General features: G+C 43.0%; 1 protein-coding gene across 3 annotated transcripts in view; it reads left to right on the forward strand.

Moving 5' to 3' along the window:
• Nucleotides 1-27545, forward strand: part of FRMD3 (FERM domain containing 3) — a 220029-nt gene that overhangs the window by 127244 nt on the left and 65240 nt on the right. For 2 of the 3 annotated variants that reach the window (XM_074953197.1, XM_074953196.1), the window contains exons 5-6: nt 17016-17113; nt 20078-20201. The exons of the other annotated variant lie outside the window; for it this stretch is intronic. In XM_074953197.1, the coding sequence (XP_074809298.1) occupies nt 17016-17113; nt 20078-20201 (222 nt within the window). The remainder of the gene's footprint in view (nt 1-17015; nt 17114-20077; nt 20202-27545) is intronic. 3 annotated transcript variants of the gene reach the window in all.

Raw genomic sequence — 27545 nt, forward strand, 5'->3', positions numbered from 1 at the left:
CTGTTGTAAAACTAGACAAATATCTAGATGAGTTGATGTACCCCCCGGAAGACCTCTGTGTACCCTCAGGGGTACACGTACCCCTTGTTGAAAACCACAGTGCTCAGGGACCAATAAATTAGCACAGCGGTGGGAAGGGGTAGCTGGGTCGTCAGACCCAACATATTACAGATTTGCCCTTTTAGAAGTTGACAGATCTGGATGCTAGATTATTTAAGGTCAGCCCCTGCTCCTTAATGGCAATTCCAGTAGACTCCACTAGACTCCTTTAGCTAATCTGTTGTTTTTTTGTACTGTGGGACCAGGTAGCTTCAGGATTCAGCAGCCTAACACACCTTTGGCATTAGGTTTTGAAACAGAGCAAACTAGAAGCAGAAGGATTCAGTTGGAAACTTTTCATGTGGCATTCCACTTCAGCTGTTGACTTGTGAAAGATATCATGGGATCTTTTTGGTTTTAGCCAAGTAATGCTTGTGTTAGAGCAAATCAATGTAGAAAGTGACCTAAGGGCTAACAGCTGCAGCCAAAACCAAACTAAAACAAACAAAATATTGATTTTTTTCCATTTAATTCTTATTATTAGGTTATTTTATGTTCTCTTAGGATTAGACTAGATAACAGAGAAATCAAATTTTAAACAGAGGCCTGAGAGAACCTGGTGCCTATATAGACTGAAGGATAAACACACTGTAATTAACTGCATGAAAACTTCTTAAGGCAAAGTTAAGATTGCCCAGTGATGCCTGATGCCCTTCCAGAACATTTAGTTCAGCTACACTCAGACCTCTGAAAACCAGGAAAGGTAGAGGTAAGGAAATACGAACTTTAATGTCTGAAAATCAGGAAATGCAACACTACCTTACTACTGCCCGCGGTTCCCGGCCAATGGGAGCTGCGAAGCCAGAGCTCTGGGCGGAGGCAGCCCGCAGAGCTGCCTGGCCACACCTCCACCTAGCAGCTGAGCAAGGGGGATGTTGCTGCTTCTGGGGAGCACCCCAGGTAAGTGCCGCCCAGAGCCTGTCTCACCCCGTCCTGTGCCCCTGCCCCCTCCCATGCCCAAACTATGCTGCTGGGGGGTGGGCACGGTGGCCCGAGACTGCCCCAGCAGCAGTCGGTGCGCCTGGTGCAGGGGCTGCCCAAGCTGCCCCTGAGCCAGGTGCACCAGCTGCTGCAGAAGTCATGGAATCCATGACCTCTGTGACAAACTTGCAGCCTTACCCATAATGCACAAACTAGCACTCTACTCTTACAGATTAATTCAGGAGTTCTTAGTTCTTTCAGCTGATCAGGGAGCAATAGAGGGAAGGGGACCTGTGAGCCGTACCCCCTCCCCCACCCCCTCACCTGATGAAGCAGCCATGGGGAGGAACTGTGGGGAAAGGAGCTGGTATTTGTAGAGCAGGCATTATAATTTCACTAGGAGTGTCTGTAGTCTGTGTGATTTTGGCCTCAGATACTATGTCCGTTGTGTGTGTGTGTGTGTGTCTCTCTGCATGACATAGCCTGATACAGGAAATACAAGATATCTGGAGGTCTGATGTTGGCAGCAGCCTGTCTCTAATAGAGTAATGAACTCTGCTTGTAAAAAGTGTCTGACTTTATTGAACATCCCAGACCACAACAGTAACTACTAATTTTTAACCTACAGTAATTAAGTAGTCAACATCCTGTGTTTTTCATCTGCTTGTTTGTCCCTGTACAAACACAGTTTAGTTTCTCTTTTCATTGACTCAACCCCCTTCTTGCAGCCAGATTTCGGGGCACAGACTCTGCAGGACTGTGATAGAGAGCTTGAAAGCATACATATTTTCAGTGTTCTTCCAAGTTTCTTTTTGAAACCATCTTGCCTTATTTTGTCACATTTCAACTGACTAATCCTCCACAAACCTGTGTCACATAAGCATCACAGACTTGACAGGGTTAGCAGCGTGGGTGTGTATGTGCAGAGAGATACAAGTGTAACAACCCCATCACCACGGTCATCAGCAGGGATAGAATTCAGTATCTTCTGCTCCAAAGCATATTTACCACTGGAGCTAACGGTGCAACTGCTTGTTATTAGTATAAGTAGGCTTTTAATCTCTTGATAGACCAGACACTAGAAAGGGAAACAATGCACTTAGCCAGCATGTTACATAAACATCTAATCTAGTTTGCTCTGGGGAGAGTAACATCCACTTTAATTAGCTGTACTAGTGGTGATTTATTTTATTTATTTAGTTTGAAATTTAGGGTTGCTTAAACTGCTGTAACTGTATTGTGTGGAGAGAAAAAGCAAGGGGCTCAGAGCAGCCTGTAGAGAAGCCTTAGAGAGGGTCTCCAAAACCCCTGTTTGTCCTATAGATGGGCTGTGTATCAGCTTGCTCTATGGAAGTATGTAGGATTGTGCATGGGAAGAATGGGTCCGTGACAGGAGCAAGACAAATAGATCTGTAGGTTTCTCAGATCTACTTTGGCACAAACTTTTATTTTTTTAAAAATGTCAGTTCATTTCACTTTTCTTTGGTTAAAAAAAAAAAGTGTTACTTATTTTTGTGCCATTAATTCAAACCCAAGGGCCTCATGCACTCCTAACTCTTAATCCCTACATAGTCCTATTAAAAGACTAGAAGTGTGTCTTGTCTATAATTGTGTTGTTAAAATTAGAGCATCCGAAGTCCCTTTAAGGTCTAAAAGATAATATTGAATCAGCCATAATCCGTGATTATCTGCAGCTGAAACCAATATCCCTACAGGGGAAATAAAACACACCAATGTTAAAGGTGGATTCTTTCAGCAAACCCTCGTGTTATTTTCTAAATCATGTTTTAGAAACAGATTTTGAATCATTTGGTTGTTGTAAAAAAAAAGCACTATAAAATATTTCTGTGCAAGCAAAGTAGATAAAATAAAAACATTATTTATGGTCAGATTAGCATTTAATTTTGTGAATATCATATAAGGGCTAACATTTAGTGGTCTGATTTTCAAACATGCGGCGTACTCAGCAGGTCAGTATTTGGTGATTAGTCTTTAGTACTTTTGAAAAATAAGGCCAGTTGATTTGGTACACAAATTTGGATTTAAGAGCCTAATTTTAGGCACTCAGGTTGAAATATCTTGGCCAATATAAATAGTAGTTGCTGGATATTCAGCCATTTTTCCCTGACCTTCCATATTTTCAATGAAAAATTGAGAGCCAAATCATCTCTGTAGCAGGAAAAGTTTGGATAAGAGCCAGAAACTCTGTTCCAACTTTTGAGATTTCTGTGGGGGATAAGGGGTGTTTTGCTGCTTGCAGAGTGAGCAGGGGGTATGATCCTCCAAATACTCACACATCTTGATATATGTGTATATGGGAGATCCCGTGGGCCTCAGGACATCTGCAGAGGACTGTAGCATTTTCACTGCTTTTCATGCTCCCCTTTCCACTTCATGGCTGATTTAGAAATGTATACTCCCATGCACTATTCCATGCGCTCTGGACAATAAACCCAAATTGCCCCTGGGAGGTTGACAGCGTGGACGAAGAACCTATATAAAAGAAGGTTGAAGTGGTCAGCTGTATTTTTCCCTGCAATTTTGTGAATGTAGAACCCAGTCCTGTGGTGAACTTCATGTGGGGTCCACCCATGGGGAGCCACTTGTAGGATCAGGTATGATATTTGTGACAAGATTACTTGAAATTTTACAGGGAGATGTGATCTGTAGTCTAAAGAAGCAGATGAATTATTTTGCAGACTAAATTACAAAAATCCATTAAGTGTAAAACAGCACAAGGTTTACTAGAAAATTATTTTATTTGCTTAGTTGGACATAAAATAGAAGAAAATGGTTGTTGAGATTAAAATCCTCTTTGTGATCTGCAACCACAATGAAGATAGTCTCTTACATATTCTGCGCATGGGCATCTACTGATCTCAGTGGGGGCTCTGTGTGCCAAATAGCTGCAGTATATGCATTAAAGATGTGATCATATAGGTGAGTTTTGCCCTTAATTGAAATGTTTTTTTTGCCTCTGTCTTCACTAACAAGGACAGCTCCCAGACTGCTGCGCTGGGCATCACAACATGGGGAGTAGATGGCCAGCCCTCTGTGGAGAAAGAGGTGGTTAGGGACTATTTAGAAAAGCTGGACGTACACAAGTCCATGGGGCCGGACGAGTTGCATCTGAGAGTGCTAAAGGAATTGGCGGCTGTGATTGCAGAGCCATTGGCCATTATCTTTGAAAACTCGTGGCGAACGGGGGAAGTCCCAGATGACTGGAAAAAGGCTAATGTAGTGCCAATCTTTAAAAAAGGGAAGAAGGAGGATCCTGGGAACTACAGGCCAGTCAGCCTCACCTCAGTCCCCGGAAAAATCATGGAGCAGGTCCTCAAAGAATCAATCCTGAAGCACTTACATGAGAGGAAAGTGATCAGGAACAGTCAGCATGGATTCACCAAGGGTAGGTCATGCCTGACTAATCTAATCGCCTTCTATGATGAGATTACTGGTTCTGTGGATGAAGGGAAAGCAGTGGATGTATTGTTTCTTGACTTTAGCAAAGCTTTTGACACGGTCTCCCACAGTATTCTTGTCAGCAAGTTAAAGAAGTATGGGCTGGATGAATGCACTATAAGGTGGGTAGAAAGTTGGCTAGATTGTTGGGCTCAACGGGTAGTGATCAATGGCTCCATGTCTAGTTGGCAGCCGGTGTCAAGTGGAGTGCCTCAGGGGTCGGTCCTGGGGCCGGTTTTGTTCAATATCTTCATAAATGATCTGGAGGATGGTGTGGATTGCACTCTCAGCAAATTTGCGGATGATACTAAACTGGGAGGAGAGGTAGATACGCTGGAGGGCAGGGATAGGATACAGAGGGCCCTAGACAAATTGGAGGATTGGGCCAAAAGAAATCTGATGAGGTTCAATAAGGATAAGTGCAGGGTCCTGCACTTAGGACGGAAGAACCCAATGCACAGCTACAGACTAGGGACCGAATGGCTAGGCAGCAGTTCTGCAGAAAAGGACCTAGGGGTGACAGTGGACGAGAAGCTGGATATGAGTCAGCAGTGTGCCCTTGTTGCCAAGAAGGCCAATGGCATTTTGGGATGTATAAGTAGGGGCATAGCGAGCAGATCGAGGGACGTGATCGTTCCCCTCTATTCGACATTGGTGAGGCCTCATCTGGAGTACTGTGTCCAGTTTTGGGCCCCACACTACAAGAAGGATGTGGATATATTGGAGAGAGTCCAGCGAAGGGCAACAAAAATGATTAGGGGTCTGGAACACATGACTTATGAGGAGAGGCTGAGGGAACTGGGATTGTTTAGTCTGCAGAAGAGAATAATGAGGGGGGATTTGATAGTTGCTTTCAGCTACCTGAGAGGTGGTTCCAGAGAGGATGGTTCTAGACTATTCTCAGTGGTAGAAGAGGACAGGACAAGGAGTAATGGTCTCAAGTTGCAGTGGGGGAGGTTTAGGTTGGATATTAGGAAAAACTTTTTCACTAGGAGGGTGGTGAAACACTGGAATGCGTTACCTAGGGAGGTGGTAGAATCTCCTTCCTTAAAAGTTTTTAAGGTCAGGCTTGACAAAGCCCTGGCTGGGATGATTTAATTGGGGATTGGCCCTGCTTTGAGCAGGGGGTTAGACTAGACGACCTCCTGAGGTCCCTTCCAACCCTGATATTCTTATGATTCTATGATTCTATTCCTATGGTGGTGGTATTATTATCTAACATTTATGATGAGTTAGTTCCCAAAGGCCTCAGCCGGTTTAGGGCCCTATTGTACTAGGTCAGAGGTGGGCAAACTACGGCCTGTGGGCTGGATCCGGCCCGCCAGCCGTTTTAATCCAGCCCTTGAGCTGCCACTGGGGAGTGGGGTCTGGGGCTTGCCCCGCTCCAGCACTCCAGCTGGGGTGCAGGGTAGGGGGCTGCTCTGCGCGGCTCCTGGAAGCAGTGGCATGTCTCCCCTCCTGCTCCTACGTGTAGGGGAAGCCTGGGGGCTCCACATGCTGCCCCTGCCCCAAACGCTGCCCCTGCAGCTCCCATTGGCCAGGAACCATGACCAATGGGAGCTGAAGGGACGGCGCCTGCGGACAGGACAGCGTGCAGTAGAGCTGTCTGGCCATGCCTTCACATAGGAGCCAGAGAAGGGAGCATGCCGCTGCTTCTGGGAGCTGCTTGAGGTAAGCACCGCCTGGAGCCTCCATCCCTGAGCCTCTCCCCGTGCCTCAACCCCCTGCCCCAGCCCTGCCCCCCCCCCGCCCTCTGAAGCCCTCAGTCCCATCCCGGAGTACTCTCCTACACCCAAACTCCTCATCCTCAGCCTCACACCAGAGCCCTTACCCCTCCCCCCCCCAGCCTGGAGTCCCCTCCTGCATCCTGAACTCCTCATTTCTGGCCCCACTCTGGAGGTGCACCCCCAGCCAGAGCCCTCACCCTCTCCCATACCAAACCCAATTTTCTGAGCATTCATGGCCCGCCTACAATTTCTATACCCAGATGTGGCCCTCAGGCCAAAAAGTTTGCGTACCCCTGTGTTAGGTAGTTAAAAGCAACAAGATGATGTGGTTGTATCATATGATAACACACTTTCCATTCCACTGATTCCTCAGGAAGATACAAAACAGCAGATACTAAAGTTGCACATCCATTTTTTGAATCAGCAGGTCTGGATAACTTGCACCCAAGAGTTTTGAAAGAGCTGGCTGAGGAGCTCACTGACAATTAATGTTGATTTTTTCAATAAGTCGTGGAATACCAGGGAAGTTCAGTAGACTAGAAGCAAGCTAATGTTGTTTCAACATTTAAAAAGGGTAAACAGGATGTTATAGGCCTATCAGTCTGACGTCGAGAAAATGGAGCAACTGATATGGGGCTTGATTAATAAAGAATTATGGGAGGGTAATATAATTAATGATGATCAATATGGGTTTATGGAAAATAGATCATGTCAAAGTAATTTGATAACTTTTTTTGATGAGACTAGAAGTTTGCTTGATAAAGGTAATAGTGCTGATGTAATATACTTAAACTTATGGAAGGCATTGAACTTGGGACTGCATAGCATTTTGATTAAAAATAACTAGAAAGATGTAAAATTAACATTATATATTGGATTAAAAGCTGGCTAATTGGTAGATCTAAAATGTAATTGTAAATAGAGAATCATCATCAAATGGGTGTGGTTTGGATCCTATGCTATTTAACATTTTTATTAATGACCTGGAAGAAAACATGAAATCATCCCTGTTAAAGTTTGATGACACACAACCTAGGAGTGGTAAATAATGAAGAGGGCAGGTCACTACAGAGGGCAGGTTCGCTTGATAAACTGCGTGCAAGCAAGCACTGTGAGTTTTAATACAACTAAATGTAAATGTAAAAAGCAAAAAGAAAAGGAGTACTTGTGGCACCTTAGAGACTAACCAGTTTATTTGAGCATGAGCTTTCGTGAGCTACAGCTCACTTCATCGGATGCAAATGTAAATGTGTACATCTAGGAACAAAGACTGTAGGCCCTACTTACAAGATGGAAGACTCCATCCCGGGAATTAGTGACTCTGAGGCCTTGTCTACACTACCAAGTTTTGTCACCAAAAACTGCCTTTTGGTGACAAAACAGCAAGAGCGGACACACTACAATGGGATTTTTGTCACGAAAAACATCCTGTTTTGGCAACAAAAAACTTCCACCCCTATGAGATACTTTTCTTTTCCCCTCCCTTTGTCGACAAAGAGCCAGCGTAGACACTGCTGATTGTTTTGTCGACAGAACTGGCTCCTGCCAGTATCCCACAATGCCTGCCCTGATTGCTCTGCTCAGTGTTTTGATCTCTGCTGCCCTGCAGGCATGCGCCCCTCCCCTTTCAAAGCGCTGGGAAGTATCTGTGTGCTGCTCCCTTTGGGGAACAAACAAAGAGCAAATCATTGGAATGCTCCTGTTCTGCCCGAAGAACACAGCCATAGCGGGAGGGGGACAGACTGCTGTGCTGCTTTGCCGTTTCTCAGCACCTAGTGCTCACAGAGCTACTCATGATGCTGCTCTCGGCAGCTGAGGGGGCTGTGGGAGAACTCGGAGAGAATCCCAAGATGCGCAGAGATCAGCTCTTCCTTCCCACAACACTGCACAGTGGGATACATACCCACAGAGCATTGCTCACCCTCTCGATGATGGTGTCCCCAATGTGGACATGATCTGTCCACCGAGGGAGCAAGTGTGAACACCCTTTAGCGATTTTTGTTTTGTCGACTTTCGGGTGTCAACATTAGTTTTGTCAACAAAACTTGGTAGTGTAGACAAGCTCTAAGAAAGATGTAGGGGTTGCAGTGGATAATCATTTGAACATGAGCTCCCAGTGCAACACTGTGACCAAAAGGGCTTATGCATAAACAAAGGAATCCCAAGTAGGAGTATGAAGATTATTTTACCTCTGTATTTGGCACTGCTGCGACTGCTTCTGGAATCCTGTGTCCAGTTCTGGCATTCACAGTTCAAGACGGATGTTGATGAATTGTAGAGGGTTCAGAGAACAGCCACTAGAATGACTGAAAGATTAGAAATGTCTTATAGATTGAGCTCTTTGAGCATTTTGCTATGCAGTTTAACAAAGAGAAGGTTAAGGGGTGACTTGATGACCTTCTATAAGTACCTATCTGGGGAACAAATGTTTAATAATAGGCTCTTCAATTTAGCAGGGAAAGGTATAACATGATCCAATGGCTGAAAATGAAGCTAGACAAATTTAGGCTGGCAATAAGATGTAATTTTTTAAGAGTGTAATTAGCCACTGGAACAATTTACCAAGTGTGTGGTGGATTCTCCATCAGTGACCATTTTTAAATCAAGATTGGATGTTTTTCTTTAGAAATGCTCGAATTATTTTGGGGGTGTTCTATGGCCTGTGGTGTACAAGAGGTCAGACTAGATGATCACAGTGATCCCTTCTGACCTTGTAATTCTTGAATCTGTGAACCAATCCTGATTTCAAGAATGGGATCTTGCAGTCAAACAAATCCAGCAAATTTGTGAGGTTGAGTAGAACCTCAGTGAAGACAAAAGAGGGCTTCTAAATTACTAAGAGAGCACTTCAAAAGTTGGAATAAAATAAGAAAATTCCTCTAAGTCTAAGGGGGAGGGGGAACAAATAGAATTGCCTGCTGAGAATTTAAAATGCTGCTGCTGATATAAATAGTTAAAAGTAGAGCTAATCAAATAGCACACGAATGGCTAGAGTGCACGGATGTGATCGACTCGGTGTAAGGACTCTGTCGTTCAAAGTCCAACACAAAGAGAATCATAGCTCTCAGGTATGATTCCTGACCTGCTCCCCCTTGCTCCGAAGGGTAGTAACCCTCCACCCCATAGTAGCTCAGCTATGTTGGCTGGTGCTTTGGGGGGAGTGTGGGGGGGTGGGCCAGAGCCAAGGTTCTATCTACACCCACCTCACTTGCTTTGGGGTAGGTGAGGAATAGTGGGCAAACAATGCTTCTGAGCCCCCCAGACCAAGGTCCAAGGATGCCATGAGGGAGCTGAGGGGCAGACGGGGCCCTATTCCTTCAAGTCTCTGTGTAGGCTGGACCCCTTATGAATATTTTTATGAGTAATCGTGGTAACTGAGAGTATTGTGACGACTGCTGGTTTATTTGTGAAAGTTCCTGAAAGTTTAATGAAATTTAGTACAAATGATCATTCATTCCAAAATTAATGATAGAGCATGGTATTTGTTGTTCGCTTCAATTAAAAGAAACGCTTCTCTGCATTAAAAAGCAAACATTTAGATTAATTAGTCTCTCTCCTACAACAGGGGGAGATTTAGAGATCTGCAAAATTATGACGTTCTATAATGAGTTCAGGTTATGTATACCCAGGACTGGGGGAGGGAGGAAATTAACTACTTTTAGATTTAAAAAAAAAAAATCCTAATACTAATGTGTTGTTTTTTTTGTTGAAGTTCCAAAAGAAGAAGAAATTGGTCTGGTTTTGTAAGCAGATGAGAAGAAAAGGGAAGATGTGATATGAAAATAAAACTGGTGGAAATTTTTAGAAATTTTTTTGCAAAGATGGTTTTTCAAAATTTCAAAAAATTGGTTTTGCTATTTTTCAACCGTCTTACAAAATGTTGACAATTTTTTTACCAATTCTGTATCAGACAAAATAATGTACTTACTCATCATTCAGATAGAAAGCATAAAGGAGGGGCAATTTACAAACTGGCTCCCAAGATATCAAAACTTCAAATTTTTAAGAGGAATCTAAAAGCTATCTGCTCATGGGAACTGTAACACACTGTACTTTATATGCATAGAGAGAGATGTTTGGAGAGACTGAGATTAGGGGAAATCTGTTAGTAGAGAGAAACAGTCGACTGTGCTACTGACCTTAGATGTTGCTTCTTGTTACCTCAGTATCTGTAATGTATACATCAGGAAAAATACTGTGCAGATCTTGAGATGCAAATGCTAGATTTGATAAATATCAATTGTTGTATGTTCTTGTGATCTTATATTCTGCACACCCCATCCAGTAATTATTTTTGCATCTGAGGCAGTGTACATTCTGTAAAGTGGCTTGACAAAAGCTTTTACTCATTAGGTGCTTCAATAAAAGTTATATTTTAAAGCAGCCCATGTTAGGGCCAACAACTCGCAAGACTTAAATGAAACAGAAAGAAATAGACACACACTAGTTATTAGAGATACTTATTTGGTCTTTATGTACAACTTTTGCCCTTTCAGAAGTTTTCAAATATTTGCTCTGTTTTCTTTTATGATCATTATAAACTAAATTAACAACATTGTCTTACTACAGAAAAAGTAAAAAACCAAACCAACCAAACAAATCAACAAAAAAGCAACAGGCAGACAAAAAGCCCCACACTGCTCCAACATCTTTTGTTTATAGGAGTCATGGTAATGACTTAATTTGGAGCCAGAAAAGATTTTAATTAATATTAGTATTTTTTATTGCAACTAGGGTTATAGTAATAAAATGGGGGTACAGTAGAACCTTGATTTTTATGAACACCAGTCTTATGAGCAGCCTGTCATATGAACCATTTTTTCCTAACATGGAAAAAAATACCCGCGTCATAACAGCGATAAGAACAAGTTGACATCTCTTCGTATTCCAGTGCCTTCAATGCATCGCAATTGCAGCGGTTTAAAGCACAAGAAGAAAGCGATGAAGTGCGCCATAGTGCAATTTATGCACCATACCTATTGTAATTTTGAAATGTTCAATTTTATGAACTCCTCAATACCCAATTAATTCATTAAAATAAGGGTTCTGTTTTATTGTATAGTTCATTCATTATTTGTTTTTGGTAATGTTAACAGAAAATCAGACATTTGCTGTCACGGATGCTCTGAAGATTGCCCCCCGAACCTTAAATAGGACTAGAGACCAGAGTTGTTGATTAATGCTGGCTATACAGCTATAATTTTCTAACAGGAAATCTTTGAATACAGAGTTCATTGGAGTTACTGATCACAGTCTTCCACACTTAAGACCTATGATTTTAAAACTGTCTGGATTTTATTTTGGGAGAGTAGAGAGCACAGGCTTGTTTTTGTTTTAATTTGTTGTAGGCAAACAAGTAGAATAAAGACAGTGCTATTCATGAGATTAAAATTGCCCAGACTGTTTGCTTAGAAATACTGCACTCGTCCACTCCCTTTCCCTGTATGTAGATCTACAGGAATGCATATGAAAAATTAGGTTAGCTTTCCAGCTGCCCTAGAAATGCTGCTGCTGACCTAAAGTGGCACAGTAATATCTTATCCACTAGGTGCAGAATGTTGTCACTGATGTGGCAAAATAGTTCTCACTCATTTGTAGGTCTATTTTTGGGTGCTAATAAATGTACATGTATGTGTTTGGGGTTGTTTTTCTGGATGAGGGTGCCTAACAACATGGAAGAGCCTAGACAGTCAGCGTTTTGCACCCCATAATGGAGCAGTAAAGGCAGAATATACTGTGTTTTTCTTTCCTTTACAGTGCAAGCCTTTTCCCTCTTCCCATTTGCATTAAAAGTGATGTAATTAGCAAAAACATTCCTATTTTAATAACAGTTGGTTCCATTAATACAATTCTAAGTCAATACCAAATAATCCGGTGTATATTAACTTTCTTAAACATAACACTTCTACCATTTCTTTGTTATTTGCCTGAGAAATGCTACAGGACGCCATTAGGTGTAAGTGGTTGGCTAAGGAATTTGCAGTTTGGGATGATTTCTGTGTATAGCACATATTATTGACCATCGTGTGCAGTAATGTAATTTAATGGGGTCAACTGTTGTCAGTGTGTCAACTGCAGTTGATACTACAAGAGAAGATGGTTGTTTTAATGATCTCTGTTCCTGTGCTGTATTCTGAAAGTGTGTGTACCTTTTGTTCTCAATCAGAAGTATGCCTAGTGCAGGCCAGGACTAAATGATTAATGTCGCTTCTCCTCAGTTCTGTTCACCATTTGCTGGTTAATATTATCTCACTTTACCCCACCTTCAGACTCGGAAACCATCAACCTGCAGTGTTAGAGCAGACCTGTTTGCCTCAGAATTGGCTAGGAAGTGCTGTGATGAACCCATGAGCTGCCTTTTCATAGGATTTGTTTTGTTACTCACTAGACAGTGAACATGCTTTCTCAAGTTTGTTCCCAGAGTTTTGGTTTTTCCCAGGGCTGTGCAGACTGATTTAAATACTGGAGAGGATGATTAAAACAAGCTTTGAGACTGCTGGTTTGCCCCGATGCAGTGCTACCGCAACCTCTTTTAGCACATTATCATTGCAGATTAAGGATTTTTCGTATCACCAAGGCCTTCAGTTTACTAAGGTGGAGCACATTTTTTCCTCATGGGGACCACCTGTGATCCAATAATGTCAAGTTTAAAATGGATTAGTGAACTGTGACTGGACAAAGATTACATTAGTCAGACAGAAAAAAATAAATAGTAGAGAGCAGTGTGAGAGTAAATGAAGCCTCTCAGGGACAAGATTCCTACGGAAACATCCAACACTGTAAGACACTAAAGGCAATTCCTGAAAAGTGACCTTTTTACTTGCTTGAAGAGGGATATAATGTTCTATTGATTTAATATTTAGCAATAGTCTGTTCTGGGGGAAGGAGGAGGCACACTGGTGGAAGACTTAACGCTTTTGAGTCATGCTCCATTCTGGAGTTCATTACAGATTTACAGGCAAGATTGCTTGGCACAGGATGTATGCGGTAAATACATAGCCAGATAACCTAGACATGTAAACCGAGACCCCGGCCAGGATGTCTGTTGACAATGCTGCCTTAGGGGCCCAGGAGGTTCATTTCCATAAGCTGTCCATGCAGGTGAAGATGAGAGTGGACCGAGCATGGTGAATGCAAGTCTTGAAGGATTCCAGTAGTACACAGACCTTCCAAAAATCCCTCCCGGCTGATTTCCTTCCTGCGGCTGTGCTCAAATGGCTTGTTTTCCCACAAGGGGTTAGGAAGCTGCATGGTGGAGCTGCAAGGAGCCAGCTGGCTCACAAGGGAGCTCAGCGCTGGCACCTGAGCTCCAAGATGATCTGTTGCTGTTGGTGGTACTGTACTTGAGTTCCTGGGCAGCTGTCCCTTAGAGAAATATCTCTAAAGAAATGCCTCTCTTCTTGCTTCTGGTGTTCAATGCTGCTCTGTAGTGTAGCCAACAGAAGGTGACTGTTGCCTTTTCATCAGTTCTGTTCTAATGTGAGCAGCTCTGGTGGGGTGGGACTCTCCCAGCCAGGTGTCCTGTGCCCCAGTGCCCACTTCTGCCCCAAGGCCTCTCAGCTTTGTTTGGAAGCTTGTCTCAGATTCTATAGAGCTAAAGGAGAGAATTTCAGCAGGAGCCAGTGCGTTCGTCGTGGATATTGTTTCTATTATCTGTAGTATTATGAGAGAGAGATTCCATAGTGCAGCCAGTGTTTAAATGAGTGGGTTGGTCCACACAAACTAACAATTTACTATGGCATTTCAGATAACAAGTGAGTATTCTAACCAGTGTATAGTGTAGTGGTGCTGTTAAGGTGGTGCTGTTAAACTTCTGTTTAAAGGTCAATGTCAGATTACACCTCATGTTCTTCATAGAAATATGGTTATAATATGAATATGGCCTAAGGTATATTTTATGTAAGATGAGTCTTGTAAGGTATCATCGGAAAGGTTATGATTTACTGAATGAGATTATCCAATTTGTATGCATGTATCATTTCTGTATCTAAAGTTAGGAATATTGACTATGTAACAATTATAACTGGGGGTGTATTTGGGAGACACCCACCAAACAACAGGCCATTGGCTTTGATGGGCCATTAGGAAGAAACAATAAGACTTTAAAGATACTAATCTCTCTCCTTCCTGAGAGGTGTCCTGGGATGTAGCTGTGACACTACTAGGTCAGGTGGTCCTGTCACCTGGTACTAAACACCACCTTGGACTTCTAGTAATTAACCACTGAAAGGAGGGGGAAGTCAAGTCTGGGAAACAAAAGATTCCCACTTCTGTAAATCTTATTTAAGGCTGGGAAGTTAGGCAATCAGGACTCTTCTCCATTGCCTTCCTGCCCAAGAAGAAAGACTGCTGAAAGTACCTGAAGAGACAAAGGAGCTGAGCAGTGAGAAAGGTAAGGGCTGAATCCAGACTGAGACAGAGGAGTCTAGTCTGTAAAGAGAAATAACTGGAACTCTAAGCTACAGAAATTCTGCATCCTGCCCAAAACAACATTAAGTATGAGAAATTACTTGTTGAAGCCAGTCTCTTTAAAATCTTAAGCTTAGTATGCATGTTTTGTTTTATTTGCTTGGTATAATCTGCTTTGTTCTGTTTGCTATCCCTTATAATCACTTAAAATCTGCCTTTTATAGTTAATAAACGTTTTTGTTTATTATTAAACCCAGTTTGTGCAATTACTAACTGGGGGGGGGGCAAGAACTTGTGTGTATCTTCCTCCACATTGAGGTACGGGGCAAATTTATGAGCTTACATTGTATAGATTTCTCTACAGCACAAAACAATATTATTTTGGGGGTACTTTCCAGAGGGGAGCTGTACTTGAGTGCTGGGTGATTTCCTAGCTGAGTCTTCTCAGAGAGAACTGTTTTGCAGACTCTGTGATTCCACGGCTGTTGTGTTCCTACCTGTGTGTATGTGTGCTGCCAGAGGCCGGATAGCATAATTCAGCAAAACAGGGAGAGGGAGCCCAGGCTAATGGAGCAGGCAGGCTCAGTGAAATCCCAGTACATCAGGTGGCATCCCAGAAGGGTAGTCTAACCCGTCACAGTCAACTTTTCCAAGTCCTCTAAAATATAGATGCTTTGTTAGATTCCTTTGAAATTTGGTGTGCCTCAGGAGGTTGGAGGATAAGGTTAGTAAGCCAAACTTGGAATTGTTTGAGGTAGGGGTTGTGGAGATGTAAGCCCTGGAAAAAAAATTATTTTTCAAAAAGTTTCTAGGTGGGGATTTTTTGTGCGGAGCTACAGATCAAACTATTGATGTGATATGGGTCAAAATGGTCTCAATCTGTCAAGCGTTATCCAAGGTAGTGCTTGGAACTCACTAAATCCCTGGGGGATCAACACTGAGATCAGTATTTAAGAACATGTTCACGTGGGTAGATGTGTAGTGTGGAAGGATTGTAATTGTGCTTGCACCAATTTAAAAAAAAAAAAGGTTTTTAGGCAGCTGCTTTTTGGTTACCTGGATAGTTTGAGGGAACGTGCCAACGCCGTTTCCCCTTGTGAATACCCCATCACTGATGTTTCTATTTGGAACTTTTGTAACCCTGTGAATGAAGATCTAATAATTCATGTTGCTTGCTACAAGTGGTGTCTGTTATAATATATTTATTTTATGGGGAGGTTTACTGTGAACACAGCAGAATAATCAGCAGGTGGTCTAACGAAAATTTTTCTTATATTGGGAGAGGAGCTGGAGACTGATATTGTGTCAGGTGGTGGGGACAGGAACAGGGAGAGGAGTTCTGGCTGTGGAGGGGATGGGACATGAGGATGGGTGGTAGACAAACCTTAGATTGGTGGTTTGAGAAAATCTGTATTTTACTAGCCTTGGGAGTGGACCCAAGTGGCTACTTCCTGATCTCGGGGCAGATTAATGTGGTGTTTCCCAAGATGCACAGTGTGGATATTTGGAATCGACAGCACACAGTAGCTTGACCGCTGATGGAAAATAAATGTGTATGCTGCCGGGGTTGCCAGTGTGTGGATACTGGGTGATTCTTGGACCAGGAGGTTGCAGTAGTTTGCGGGAGAGCAAGGAGTAAACTGACTATATAGGGGTTGCTGACTACAGTCTGATTTGGGGTGGCCTGCATTGGCATCATGTTTTGCCCACTTTGCAGAGTCTAACTGGTGACTTAAGAGGTGGTGACCTACCAGATGTTCTGGTGAACACGGCATGGGCAATCTCCCTCCCCCTGCTTTGTCCTTTAAATAGTGTTAGTTAGAATCCTGTGGGTGAAAGTGAATGGCTTGTAAAAGGAGGTGAAGAGCATGTATATTTCAGTAACTGTGGGGTTGCCAGAATAAAGGTATTTTTTAATAAACTGGGCATATTGGGGCATTGCTGAAAAAGGGCAGAGTTAAGGTTACATGGGCAATTTTTACATTTCATTTCCTGGTTTTCAGAAGTTTGAGTTTGCTCAGATGAACATTCTGAAAGGGGATGACATACCCCCAAACACCCTTTCTCTGAGCTAACATAGATTTTTGACATTAAATTTACAATAGGGTTCACCTTATGTTGTGCTCTTCGTCATTCTCTCAGTAAAGTACTGTCACTCTTGTTTTCCCAATTATATTTTTCCAGAGGGAAATCAACAGCTCTCTTCTTGTCAGTAGTCTAGTTTTTTTGCAGGTCATACCTTCCTTCCCATTCCCCTTCACTGCCTTTCATGCAGCAAGTGAAAGACCCAGAATAGTTGACCCAATGATGGTCTTGGTGGTAAAGTAAATACAACATGAAAAGCTCTCACAACAGGGCCTCACTCTTACTCTAAAGTGCTTTTTTTAAACTATATTGCAGATATCTTTTGTATCTACAAATAAAAAGGGACATTTTCCATGGTCGTTTGCTGTGCTCTTTTTCTGATGCTGCCTACCTCGGTGCCTGTATTGTCCAAGGTAAGTACAACCCACAGCACATTGTGAATTATTTCAGCACCTTGAGAGTGGTATTCAATATAAACAGCAAAGGGTTTAGAAGTGTATTTCAGAATAAGGTGAAAAGAAATAGTGAGCCCTTTGTCCTTATGCCATCCTCTCTCTAAACTTGAACATGTGCTTCAAAAATGGAGGGGGTTCAGAAGTGTAAGAAACCAGCAACAAATTAGGACATTGTAAAAAAACAAACTAATCCTGTTAGGTTTTTATATGAGAATATACAGTATTTTGTGTATGGTACTCAGCTCTAGCTATAAAAGAAATCGAGGTTCTGTACCTTTATATTTCTGAATATAAACATATTCAATTCCGTATGAACTAAACAAAAGATAAAAGTTAATTGATTCAGAGGCAGTGGTTCAGATTGCATTTTCCACCTTGAAACAAAGGAGAGCTGAATGATAGTTGGACCCCAGGGCAGAGGGAGACAAGTAGATTATCATGGTTATGGGGTCTCAGTCTCTAGGTGATTGGAGTACCATCCTCATTTCCTTTACTGTTTGGTGGCCAATCAAAGGCTGTACTAAGTCAGTTTTAGAAAAGCTAATGAGCACTATAAGATGTAGCCTGTTTGTGTCTGTGTTAACTGAGGACTGGGCATGAGGATAACAGAGTATGACAGTGACATTCCGGAAATATTGAAGATGCTGGAGATTCCTGACACCAACTTAAAAATGTGGGAATAGGTTCTCCCTGGCTGTTCTGTACTGGCCTGACTTTTAGGGCCAAATTTTGAGGAAAAACTGGAGGTGCACATGCAAAACTTGGATATGTAACTGGATCCTTATACTGGTGCAGGCAATTCTATGATTGCACACACAGATTGCTAGTTAGATGTCTATCTGGAAATTTGTGTGCACAGATACCCAATGTGTAGGCATACATTGTGCTGTAGTAATTTGGCAGCAATAATGTGTTGGAAGTATATCACCAAATTCTACCATCAGATTGGGAGACTTTGATAATTACATTTGCCCTAGTGCCTGTTGCATATGCCAAGAAGTGACCAAACCCCTGAAAGGGGATAGGCCTTTATAGAAAGAGGGGTAGTACTGTGATGTAAATGCCAATTTTTTGCCCACATGAATGAGTGGTGAAATAGTGTATGAGGAAAAAGAGCTCAGTTGATTTCTCTTTTGAAATAATCTTTTTAAAATCTTTGTAATATTTTTAGAAGTGACATTTCTTTCTCTTATCCTTTATGTTGTTCCTAGTAAATACCTCAATTTATTTACAGTTTTGTTTATTATTTATCTTAGTGTTTTTAATAATGTCCTTCACAATAATTTCTAAGTGATTAGCATAAAGGGTTGCCAACGGTGTAATTTCACAAACCCAAACACACTTGATCCACCCTTTCCCCAAGGCCATGCCCCTGCCCTGCCTCTTCTCCAAGGCTCTGCACCTGCTCACTCCAGCCCCCCTCCCTCTGTCGCTCGCTCTCCCCCACCTCACTCACTTTCACTGGGCTGGGACAGGGGGATGCGGTGCGGGCTCTGGTCAGGGCAGTGGGGCCAAGAGGTTTGGAGTGTGGGGGAGGGGGCTTCGGGCTGAGCCTGGGGCAGGGGGTTGGGGTGTCACAGCGGGTGCGGGCTGTAGGGGGCATGGAGTTGGGGTGTGGGAGGAGGTTCTGGGGGCAGGCTCTGACTGGGCGGCACTTACCTCCGGTGGCTCCTGGAAGTGGTGTAATGTCCAGCAGCGGTTCCTAGGCTCCCAGGTGGCTCTTTGCGCTGCCCCTGCCTGCAAGCACCACCCCCACAGTTCCCATTGGCCACGGTTCCCTGTTCCCGGCCAATGGGAGCTGCAGAGTCAGCGCTCGGGGCGGGGGCAGCGCACAGAGACTCCCTGGCCACGCCTCCTCCTAGGAGCTGCTGCCGGACATGTTGCCACTTCTGGGAGCGGTGCAGAGCCAGGGCAGGTAGGGAGCCCGCCTTAGCCCCACTGTGCCGCCGGACTTTTAGCATCCTAAAATCTCCCGGGTTGGCTTCGGTCGCCTCTAGGAGGTAGAGCTCGATACCGGGAGACTCCCGGCCAAACTGGGAGGGTTGGCAACCTTATTAGCATGATCAGCAGGAGTGTATAAAGGTTTGGAAAAAGAGGCTGTATATTCTGCTTCCAGATTCGTACATGCAGCTTTTGCTGCATTAGGGAGCATTGTCCCTCATGTACAGTATATCCAAAGCCAGACTGAGGCCCAGAGCTGGATAGCAAAGGCCAACAAGGCTAAAAATATGTGCCTAATACTAGGCTTCTAAATCCATATTTAGGCACTTAAATAAGTGGCCTGATTTTCTAAAGAGCTGAACACCCAACAGCTCCCATCGAAGTCAGTTGACCAAATTCACCGTTGGCATAAACTGGTGCAAATTGACTAATGTTAGTGAGCACAGCTTTTGTGCTTATATACTAGGGTAGGATTAAACTTATTTTCTTCAGTGTTGTTACACTGGAATAGATGAGAGGAGAATCTAGTTCAGAGTGTTTTGGTCTGTTTTATTAAATTGCTTGTCTACCGAGTGATGAAGGGCAGATGTTTGGTTTAACTATATATATTTTTCAGAGCATGTTATCACCAAATAATGGTTTTCAATTACCTTTATAATCAATTACCTGCAAACTGTACTTTGAAATTCATTTATTGGATGGGGAGGAGTTTGTGCTCCCAAAGTGGTAATGCACATTCCTCAAAGACTAGATATCTCTCCAGATATTTTGTAGCCTTAGTTTAATTATGAATGCAACAAGCGTGCTTTCCTTTGGAAATGCAGTTTATTGAACTCTTACTAAAATTGGCAACTTTCTGAATGACACATGGAGGTTGATCTACAGGAGGACACATTCATTCACTATCTCTATTTTCCATCATTAACTTACTCTTTAATTTAACTCATTCTGCTGCTTTGTTTTGTTTTTTAACCTGTCCAGCTGAGCTCGGTGATTATGATCCTGATGAACACCCAGACAATTACATTAGTGACTTCAAGATTTTTCCCAAACAGTCACAGAAGCTGGAAAAGAAAATTGCTGAAATACATCAAAATGAATTCAGGTAATTTAAAGGGCTGCTTGTGAAAGAGGCAGTTGTAAATTATTGTGTGTCTGTTTCTATACAATATGCATAAGCCTTTTGGTTTCTGGTTATTTCTTTTTAAATTCTGAGGAATGTGTTGATAGTTATTTCAAAAATGAAAAATGGGTGAAAATAAGTACAGAAAATTAATTTAGAAGTTTTCTAGGTGAATATCAGGTTTAATATTGGGGATGGGAGATCAGAACAAAAACAACAAATAGAGAACGGTAAAAATTTATTGTGTATATCTAATTCCCAGTACAAAAATAAAACTGCATTTAAAACTAAGTCAGTTCACTGTTGGTGACTTGTGCAGTTACACTTGATATAAGGATCTTCAGTGTGTGAATTCTAAAAGCCTGAAGGTACAGGCTTGCAACAGTTTTTCCAGTGTGTCTCGGTGCTCCTCAGCTCCACCCTCTTCATTGTTCCCGTCCTGGGAGCAGGAGGGGATTCTGTGCCCTGGGGTTCCTCGCCAGGCAGTGACAGATCTCTGGACCCAGCTGCTCGCAGTGGCTATGAAGGGGATGGGGAGGAGGGGCATGTCCAGTACTCATGGTGGCAGCACGTGTGGTGGGGAGGATGCTCCTGGAACTCATGGGGGCATCCAGTGAGAGCAAGGGGGTGCCTGATACACTGGCAGTGGGTGGCGTAGAAGGGGGTGCTGGACAGGGGTAAGGCCGGGGCCAGAAGAGGGCCAGGACTTACAGGGTACAGCCTTCCTCTCCCTGCAGCCTGTCACTACAGTGTTTGGTGGTCTCAGCAGTGTCCCTGCCTCTTTTGCTCCTTCACTGGACAGCTGTGGCAGCGGCCACTAACCAGCATTTACCCTCCCTGACACAGGCATGCTGAGGAGGTCAGTGGGGAATCTAAGAGTGGCCATGGCACCGGGTCCGGGAAGTTCAAGCAGGTACAAAATCTGGGTAGAAATTAGAAAAATCCAAATACTGGGTTTTTCAAAACATGGGAATTTTTAAGGGGTTTTCAGTAAAAACCGAAAATGAAGGGCCCTAAATATACATAAAGATACAGGTTCTCTCCCACACGCATTCTATACATCCATGCTGTCGAAGGTGCATTATTTGACAATGCAATGTCAGCTTAAAAATATTAACAGGAATGCAAAACCCACTATAAATCACAACTGACTGCTGCGTGTGTGCTGCCAACGGTTACCATGGTATGTGGTGAGCATGAAATGTATGGCTCTCATAAGTGGGCATGGCTTACACTATGAGGGCTGCTGCTGTTTATGTACAGAGTTGTGTCTAGGGTGACCAGACAGCAAATGTGAAAAATTGGGACAGCGGGTGGGGGTAATAGGAGCCTATATAAGAAAAAGACCCAAAAATCGGGACTGTCCCTATAAAATCGGGACATCTGGTCACCCTAGTTGTGTCTTTCACGTGAATCTGATTTTCAAATGAAAACTTGGTAGCCATGCAGAGCTTTTTACAGTGAGATTTATGATACTTGATCACTTGCATTGTGTATTAAATTGCACATATTGTCATCTTGTTTGTATCTTTAGCTGGAACTATTCACTTGCTGTAATGCTATGATTTTGTGTGAGTGTGTGTGTGTGTTTTGCATTTATGGATATGTGTGCATGCACGCACATACAAAAACAGAGCAATAGCCAGGATGGTGATTTCTGTATAAAGCTTTTTGGAAAGCTGAGGGGGATTAGATTCAGGACCCTTTCCCTCTTCTTCTCTGATCTTTAAATATGGGACCAGAGTAGACAAAAATTAAAATACTTCTTAGTCTAATAGAAGCTAACCATGATCCTGAGATGAAGCACCCTGTGTTTCTATGGAGAACAATCACTGCTTTGTGCATGTATACTCCCTTCAGGACTGCCTAAGAATAACCAGACACAGGGTGGGTGAGGTAATATATTTTATTGGACCAGCTTCTGTTGGTGACAGAGAGATGTTTTCGAGCTGAAGAAGAACTCTGTGTGGCTCAAAAGCATGTCTCTCTGTCACCAATAGAAGTTGGTCCAATGAAAGATATTACCTCATCCACCTAATCTCCTGGGACCAACACAGCTACAGCAACATCGCATATAAGAATAACATGGACAGTAGTAATAAAGGCAACTGTGCTCTTGTCAGCCTGCTTAGAGGAAAGGAGCAGTTGTTGGAGAAGTGGAAGATGAATGTGACATGGAAAAAAGTAAAGAAAAATAGATTGATTGCATTACATAATGTTTATAATCCACAGTGCATTGTATATGCTTGAAGTTGTCAGGAACTAATAGGAATTTGTTCACGCTGATGTGACATGACATGACAGTAACAGTGAGGTGTACCGGTGAAATTTCATAACTTTAAAAAACGTTGTTTCTACAAACTGCAGTGAAAGGCAATGTAGTGACCTGAACAGAACGTGATCTGCATGCTATTTCTGTAATTTTCACTGTAACTCTTTGTTTACGCAGAGGAGGGAGAATGATTGTTATTTAAGGATTCAGGAATTAAGACTTCAACTAGCTCTACTTGCTTTTGTATTGTATTTCTTATATTAAATAATGACTGTATTTAGCTGGGTAGATAGATGGTCTCTTTCTATGCAGAAGTATCACTTTTACCATAAAGGGGTGGGGAATGGAAAAAACAAAAACCCGAACAACTTTGAAACTGAAAGTTTTCAGATTTTATGTAGTTAAAGCTTTAAATATTGCCTGTGTGATAAACAGCTAAAGTGTATCAAGTATTTTTTATACACTTGAACACAACCTCCGTGACAGTCACAGCAATAGTTAGTTTTTTACTAGATGTCCTGAACATGCCATTATACCTCAGTGCAAGGAACTGTGCCAGCATTATCCTGTTTCCCTTCCTTTTTTCCCTTTCCAAAGCCTATGTATTTGTTTTGTATCTCTTTTGCCAGGATCATACCTTAAGTGACATAAAGATAATATCTCATGAGTGAAGTATCTAGAACCACGTTAAACTTTTAAACTAAAACAATTTCCAAAGAGAAGCCAAAAACACTCTATTTTTCAATAAATATTATTTTGATTTTAAAACCTCTTCCAAACCATGTCTTCTAGATTCCCAAAGGCACAGGACTTTCATTGATTTCAATGACAAAGTGTGTGTGTTAGAGAAGAGAATTTAGTCAAAACTCTTGTGCAAGAACAGACTACTCCCTTAAACAGATTGCAGAAAAATAATGAGGGAAGGAGGATTTATTTATTCAATACATCTTGTACTCAAACATTCTTCTGTAAACTTGTTTACCAAAATTGTTTTACATTTGTTTTAGGCCCTGACTTCCACTGGGACCTCAGCTTGGCCTCCATTTATACATGTACAATCTTGTGTGCACGCACACAAAATGCATGCATGCATTTTCTCAGCACTAATGCCTGCACACAGAGGTGATAGATTCCATCATGTGTGTGCACAGATTCTTGAAACATGTCACTGGCATGTTTGTCTGTCTGATCTAACCTATTCCATTCAAGTTCCAGTGCTGGAAAAATAAATGCACAGGCGTGCGTATGTGCACAAGTGGAGGCTAAGGTCAAGAAAACAAGTCCTTACTTTTGTTGCGCATAGTGGACATTGAGAATACGTTGAAACTTGATTGTAATTGGGAAAGTGCAGCATTCTATTTTTGTGATATCACATTCTCAGTAATGGTAGAATAAAAACTTGTATACTATGACAAATAATCAGAAAAGGCATTAATCTTATCAGTTTTTATATGTTGTTGATGTATTTTATTAGCATGTCTTTCACTTGATAGGTGCTATAAAATTCAGATTCCTGATTTTTTCCTCCAATAAGAAAAATAGGCAGATAACCTGTGAATCAGGAGTTTGTCAATCAGCCAGTGCGTAAAAAAAAATCTGAGAATAGGTTACCAAGGTTTTGTAACAAAGGCATTTGAGTGATGTATTTGTTGATGTAAAGGGCAGGCGATTGGCCCTGATTCTGTTCTCACTGATTTTAACCTGTGTTGTTCTACTGACTTCAGAGGTTTCAGAGTGGTAGCCGTGTTAGTCTGTATCAGCAAAAAGAAAAGGAGTATTTGTGGCACCTTAGAGACTAACAAATTTATTTGAGCATAAGCTTTTGTGAGCTACAGCTCACTTCATCAGATGCATTCAGTGGAAAATACAGTAGGAAGATATATATGTACAGAAAACATGAACAAATGGGTGTTGCCATATCAACTCTAAGGAGACTCATAGATTAAGGTGGGCTGTTATCAGCAGGAGAAAAAAAAACAAAAAAACTGAACACTTTTGTAGTGATAATCAGGATGCCTCATTTCAAACAGTTGACAAGAAGGTGTGAGTAACAGTAGGGGAAAAATTAGAATGACCCTTTGATAGTGTGGCTGATGTGATTAGGTCCTATGATCAATGTAATTAATCACATCAGCCACACTATCAGAGGCTCGTTCACCTGCACATCTACCAATGTGATATATGCCATCATGTGCCAGCAATGCCCCTCTGCCATGTACATGGGCCAAACCGGACAGTCTCTATGCAAAAGAATAAATGGACAGAAATCGGACGTCAAGAATTATAACATTCAAAAACCAGTAGGAGAACCCTTCAACCTCGCTGGACACTCAATTACAGGCCTAAAAGTTGCAATTCTTCAACAAAAAAACTTCAAAAACAGACTCCAACGAGAAACTGCAGAACTGGGATTAATTTGCAAACTGGACACCATTAAATTAGGCTTGAATTCTGGGAGTGGATGAGTCATTACACAAACTAAAAACTATTTCCCCATGCTAATTTTTCCCCTCAGTGGGTTGAGCATTGGCCTGCTAAACCCAGGGTTTTGAGTTCAATCCTTGAGGGGGCCATTCTCTGTGACAGTTGTTTTTGTTTCTCCTTGATGTAAAGCCACCCCCTTTGTTGATTTTAATTCCATGTAAGCCAACCCTGTAAGCCAGGTCGTCAGTCGCCCCTCCCTTTGTCAGAGCAACAGCAAACAATTGTTCCGCACCTTTTTTCTGTGCAGACGCCATACCACGGAAAGCATGGAGCCCCCTCAGATCACTTTGGCAATTAGGAGCACATTAAACACCACGCGCATTATCCAGCAGTATATGCAGCACCAGAACCTGGCAAAGCAAAACCGGGTGAGTAAGCGATGTCAGCGATGAGGACATGGACACAGACTTCTCTCAAAGCACGGGCCCTGGCAATGTGGGCATCATGGTGCTAATGGGGCAGGTTCATGCGGTGGAACGCCGATTCTGGGCCCAGGCAACAAGCACAGACTGGTGGGACTGCATAGTGTTGCAGGTCTGGGATGATTCCCAGTGGCTGCGAAACTTTCGCATGCGTAAGGGCACTTTCATGGAACTTTGTGACTTGCTTTCCCCTGCCCTGAAGCGCAAGAATACCAAGATGAGAGCAGCCCTCACAGTTGAGAAGCGAGTAGCGATAGTTCTGTGGAAGCTTGCAATGCCAGACAGCTACCGGTCAGTCGGGAATCAATTTGGAGTGGGGAAATCTACAGTGGGGGCTGCTGTAATGCAAGTAGCCAACACAATCAAAGATCTGCTGATATCAAGGGTAGTGACCCTGGGAAATGTGCAGGTCATGGTGGATGGCTTTGTTGCAATGGGATTCCCTAACTGTAGTGGGGCCATAGACGGAACCCATATCCCTATCTTGGCACCGGAGCACCAAGCCGGTGAGTACATAAACTGCAAGGGGTACTTTTCAATAGTGCTGCAAGCACTGGTGGATCACAAGGGACGTTTCACCAACATCAACATGGGATGGCAGGGAAAGGTACATGACACTCACATCTTCAGGAATTCTGGTCTGTATGAACAGCTATAGCAAGGGACTTACTTTCCAGACTAGAAAATAACCATTGGGGATGTTGAAATGCCTATTGTTATCCTTGGGGACCTAGACTACCCCTTAACGCCATGGCTTATGAAGCCATACACAGGCAGCCTGGACAGTAGTCAGGAGCTGTTCAACTACAGGCCGAGCAAGTTGCGAATGGTGGTCGAATGTGCATTTGGATGTTTGAAAGCGCACTGGCGCAGTTTACTGACTCGGTTAGACCTCAGCGAAACCAATATTCCCACTGTTATTACTGCTTGCTGTGCACTCCACAATATCTGTGAGAGTAAGGGGGAGATGTTTATGGAGGGGTAGGAGGTTGAGGCAAATCGCCTGGCCGCTGGTTACACACAGCCAGACACCAGGGCAATTAGAAGAGCACAGGAGGGCACGGTGCGCATCAGAGAAACTTTGAAAACCAGTTTCATGACTGGCTAGGCGACGGTGTGACAGTTCTGTTTGTTTCTCCTTGCTGAAACCCCCTGCCCCTTGGTTCACTCTACGTCCCTGTAAGCTAACCACCCTCCCCTCCTCCTTTCGATCACCGCTTGCAGAGGCAATAAAGTCATTGTTGCTTCACATTCATGCATTCTTTATTAATTCATCACACAAATAGGGGGATAACTGCCAAAGTAGCCTGGGAGGGGTGGTGGAGGAGGGAAGGACAAGGTCACACAGCACTTTAAAAGTTTAAAACTTTAAAACTTATTGAATGCCAGCCTTCTGTTGCTTGGGCAATCCTCTGGGGTGGAGTGGCTGGGTAGCCAGAGGCCCCCCACCCCATTCTTGGGTGTCTGGGTGAGGGAGGCTATGGAACTTGGGGAGGAGGGCGGTTTGTTACACAGGGGCTGTAGCGGCGGTCTGTGCTCCTGCTGCCTTTCCTGCAGCTCAGCCATATGCTGGAGCATATTAGTTTGATCCTCCAGCAACCTCAGCATTGATTCCTGCCTCCTCTCATCACGCTTCAGCCCACCACCTCTCCTCCTGGTCATTTTGTGCTTTCCTGCATTCTGACATTGTCTGCCTCCATGCATTTGTCTGTGCTCTGTCAGTGTAGGAGGACAGCATGAGTTCAGAGAACATTTCATCGCGAGTGCATTTTTTTCACCTGCTAATCTTCGCTAGCCTCTGGTAAGGAGAAGATCCTGTGATCCTTGAAACACATGCAGCTGGTGGAGGAAAAAAAAAGGGACAGTCGTATTTAAAAAAAACACATTTTATAGAACAATGAGTACACTCTTTCACGGTAAACCTTGCTGTTAACATTACATACATAGCACATGCGCTTTCGTTACAAGGTCGCATTTTGCCTCCCCCCACCACGTGGCTAGCCCCTCCTCCCTCCCCTTGGCTAACAGTGGGGAACATTTCTGTTCAGCCAGAGGCAAACAGCCCAGCAGGAACGGGCACCTCTGAATGTCCCCTTAAGAAAAGCACACTATTTCAACCAGGTGACCATGAATAATATCACTCTCCTG

The sequence above is a fragment of the Natator depressus genome, chromosome 5 (assembly GCF_965152275.1).
Source record: "Natator depressus isolate rNatDep1 chromosome 5, rNatDep2.hap1, whole genome shotgun sequence".
NCBI classification, from domain to species: Eukaryota; Metazoa; Chordata; order Testudines; family Cheloniidae; genus Natator; species Natator depressus.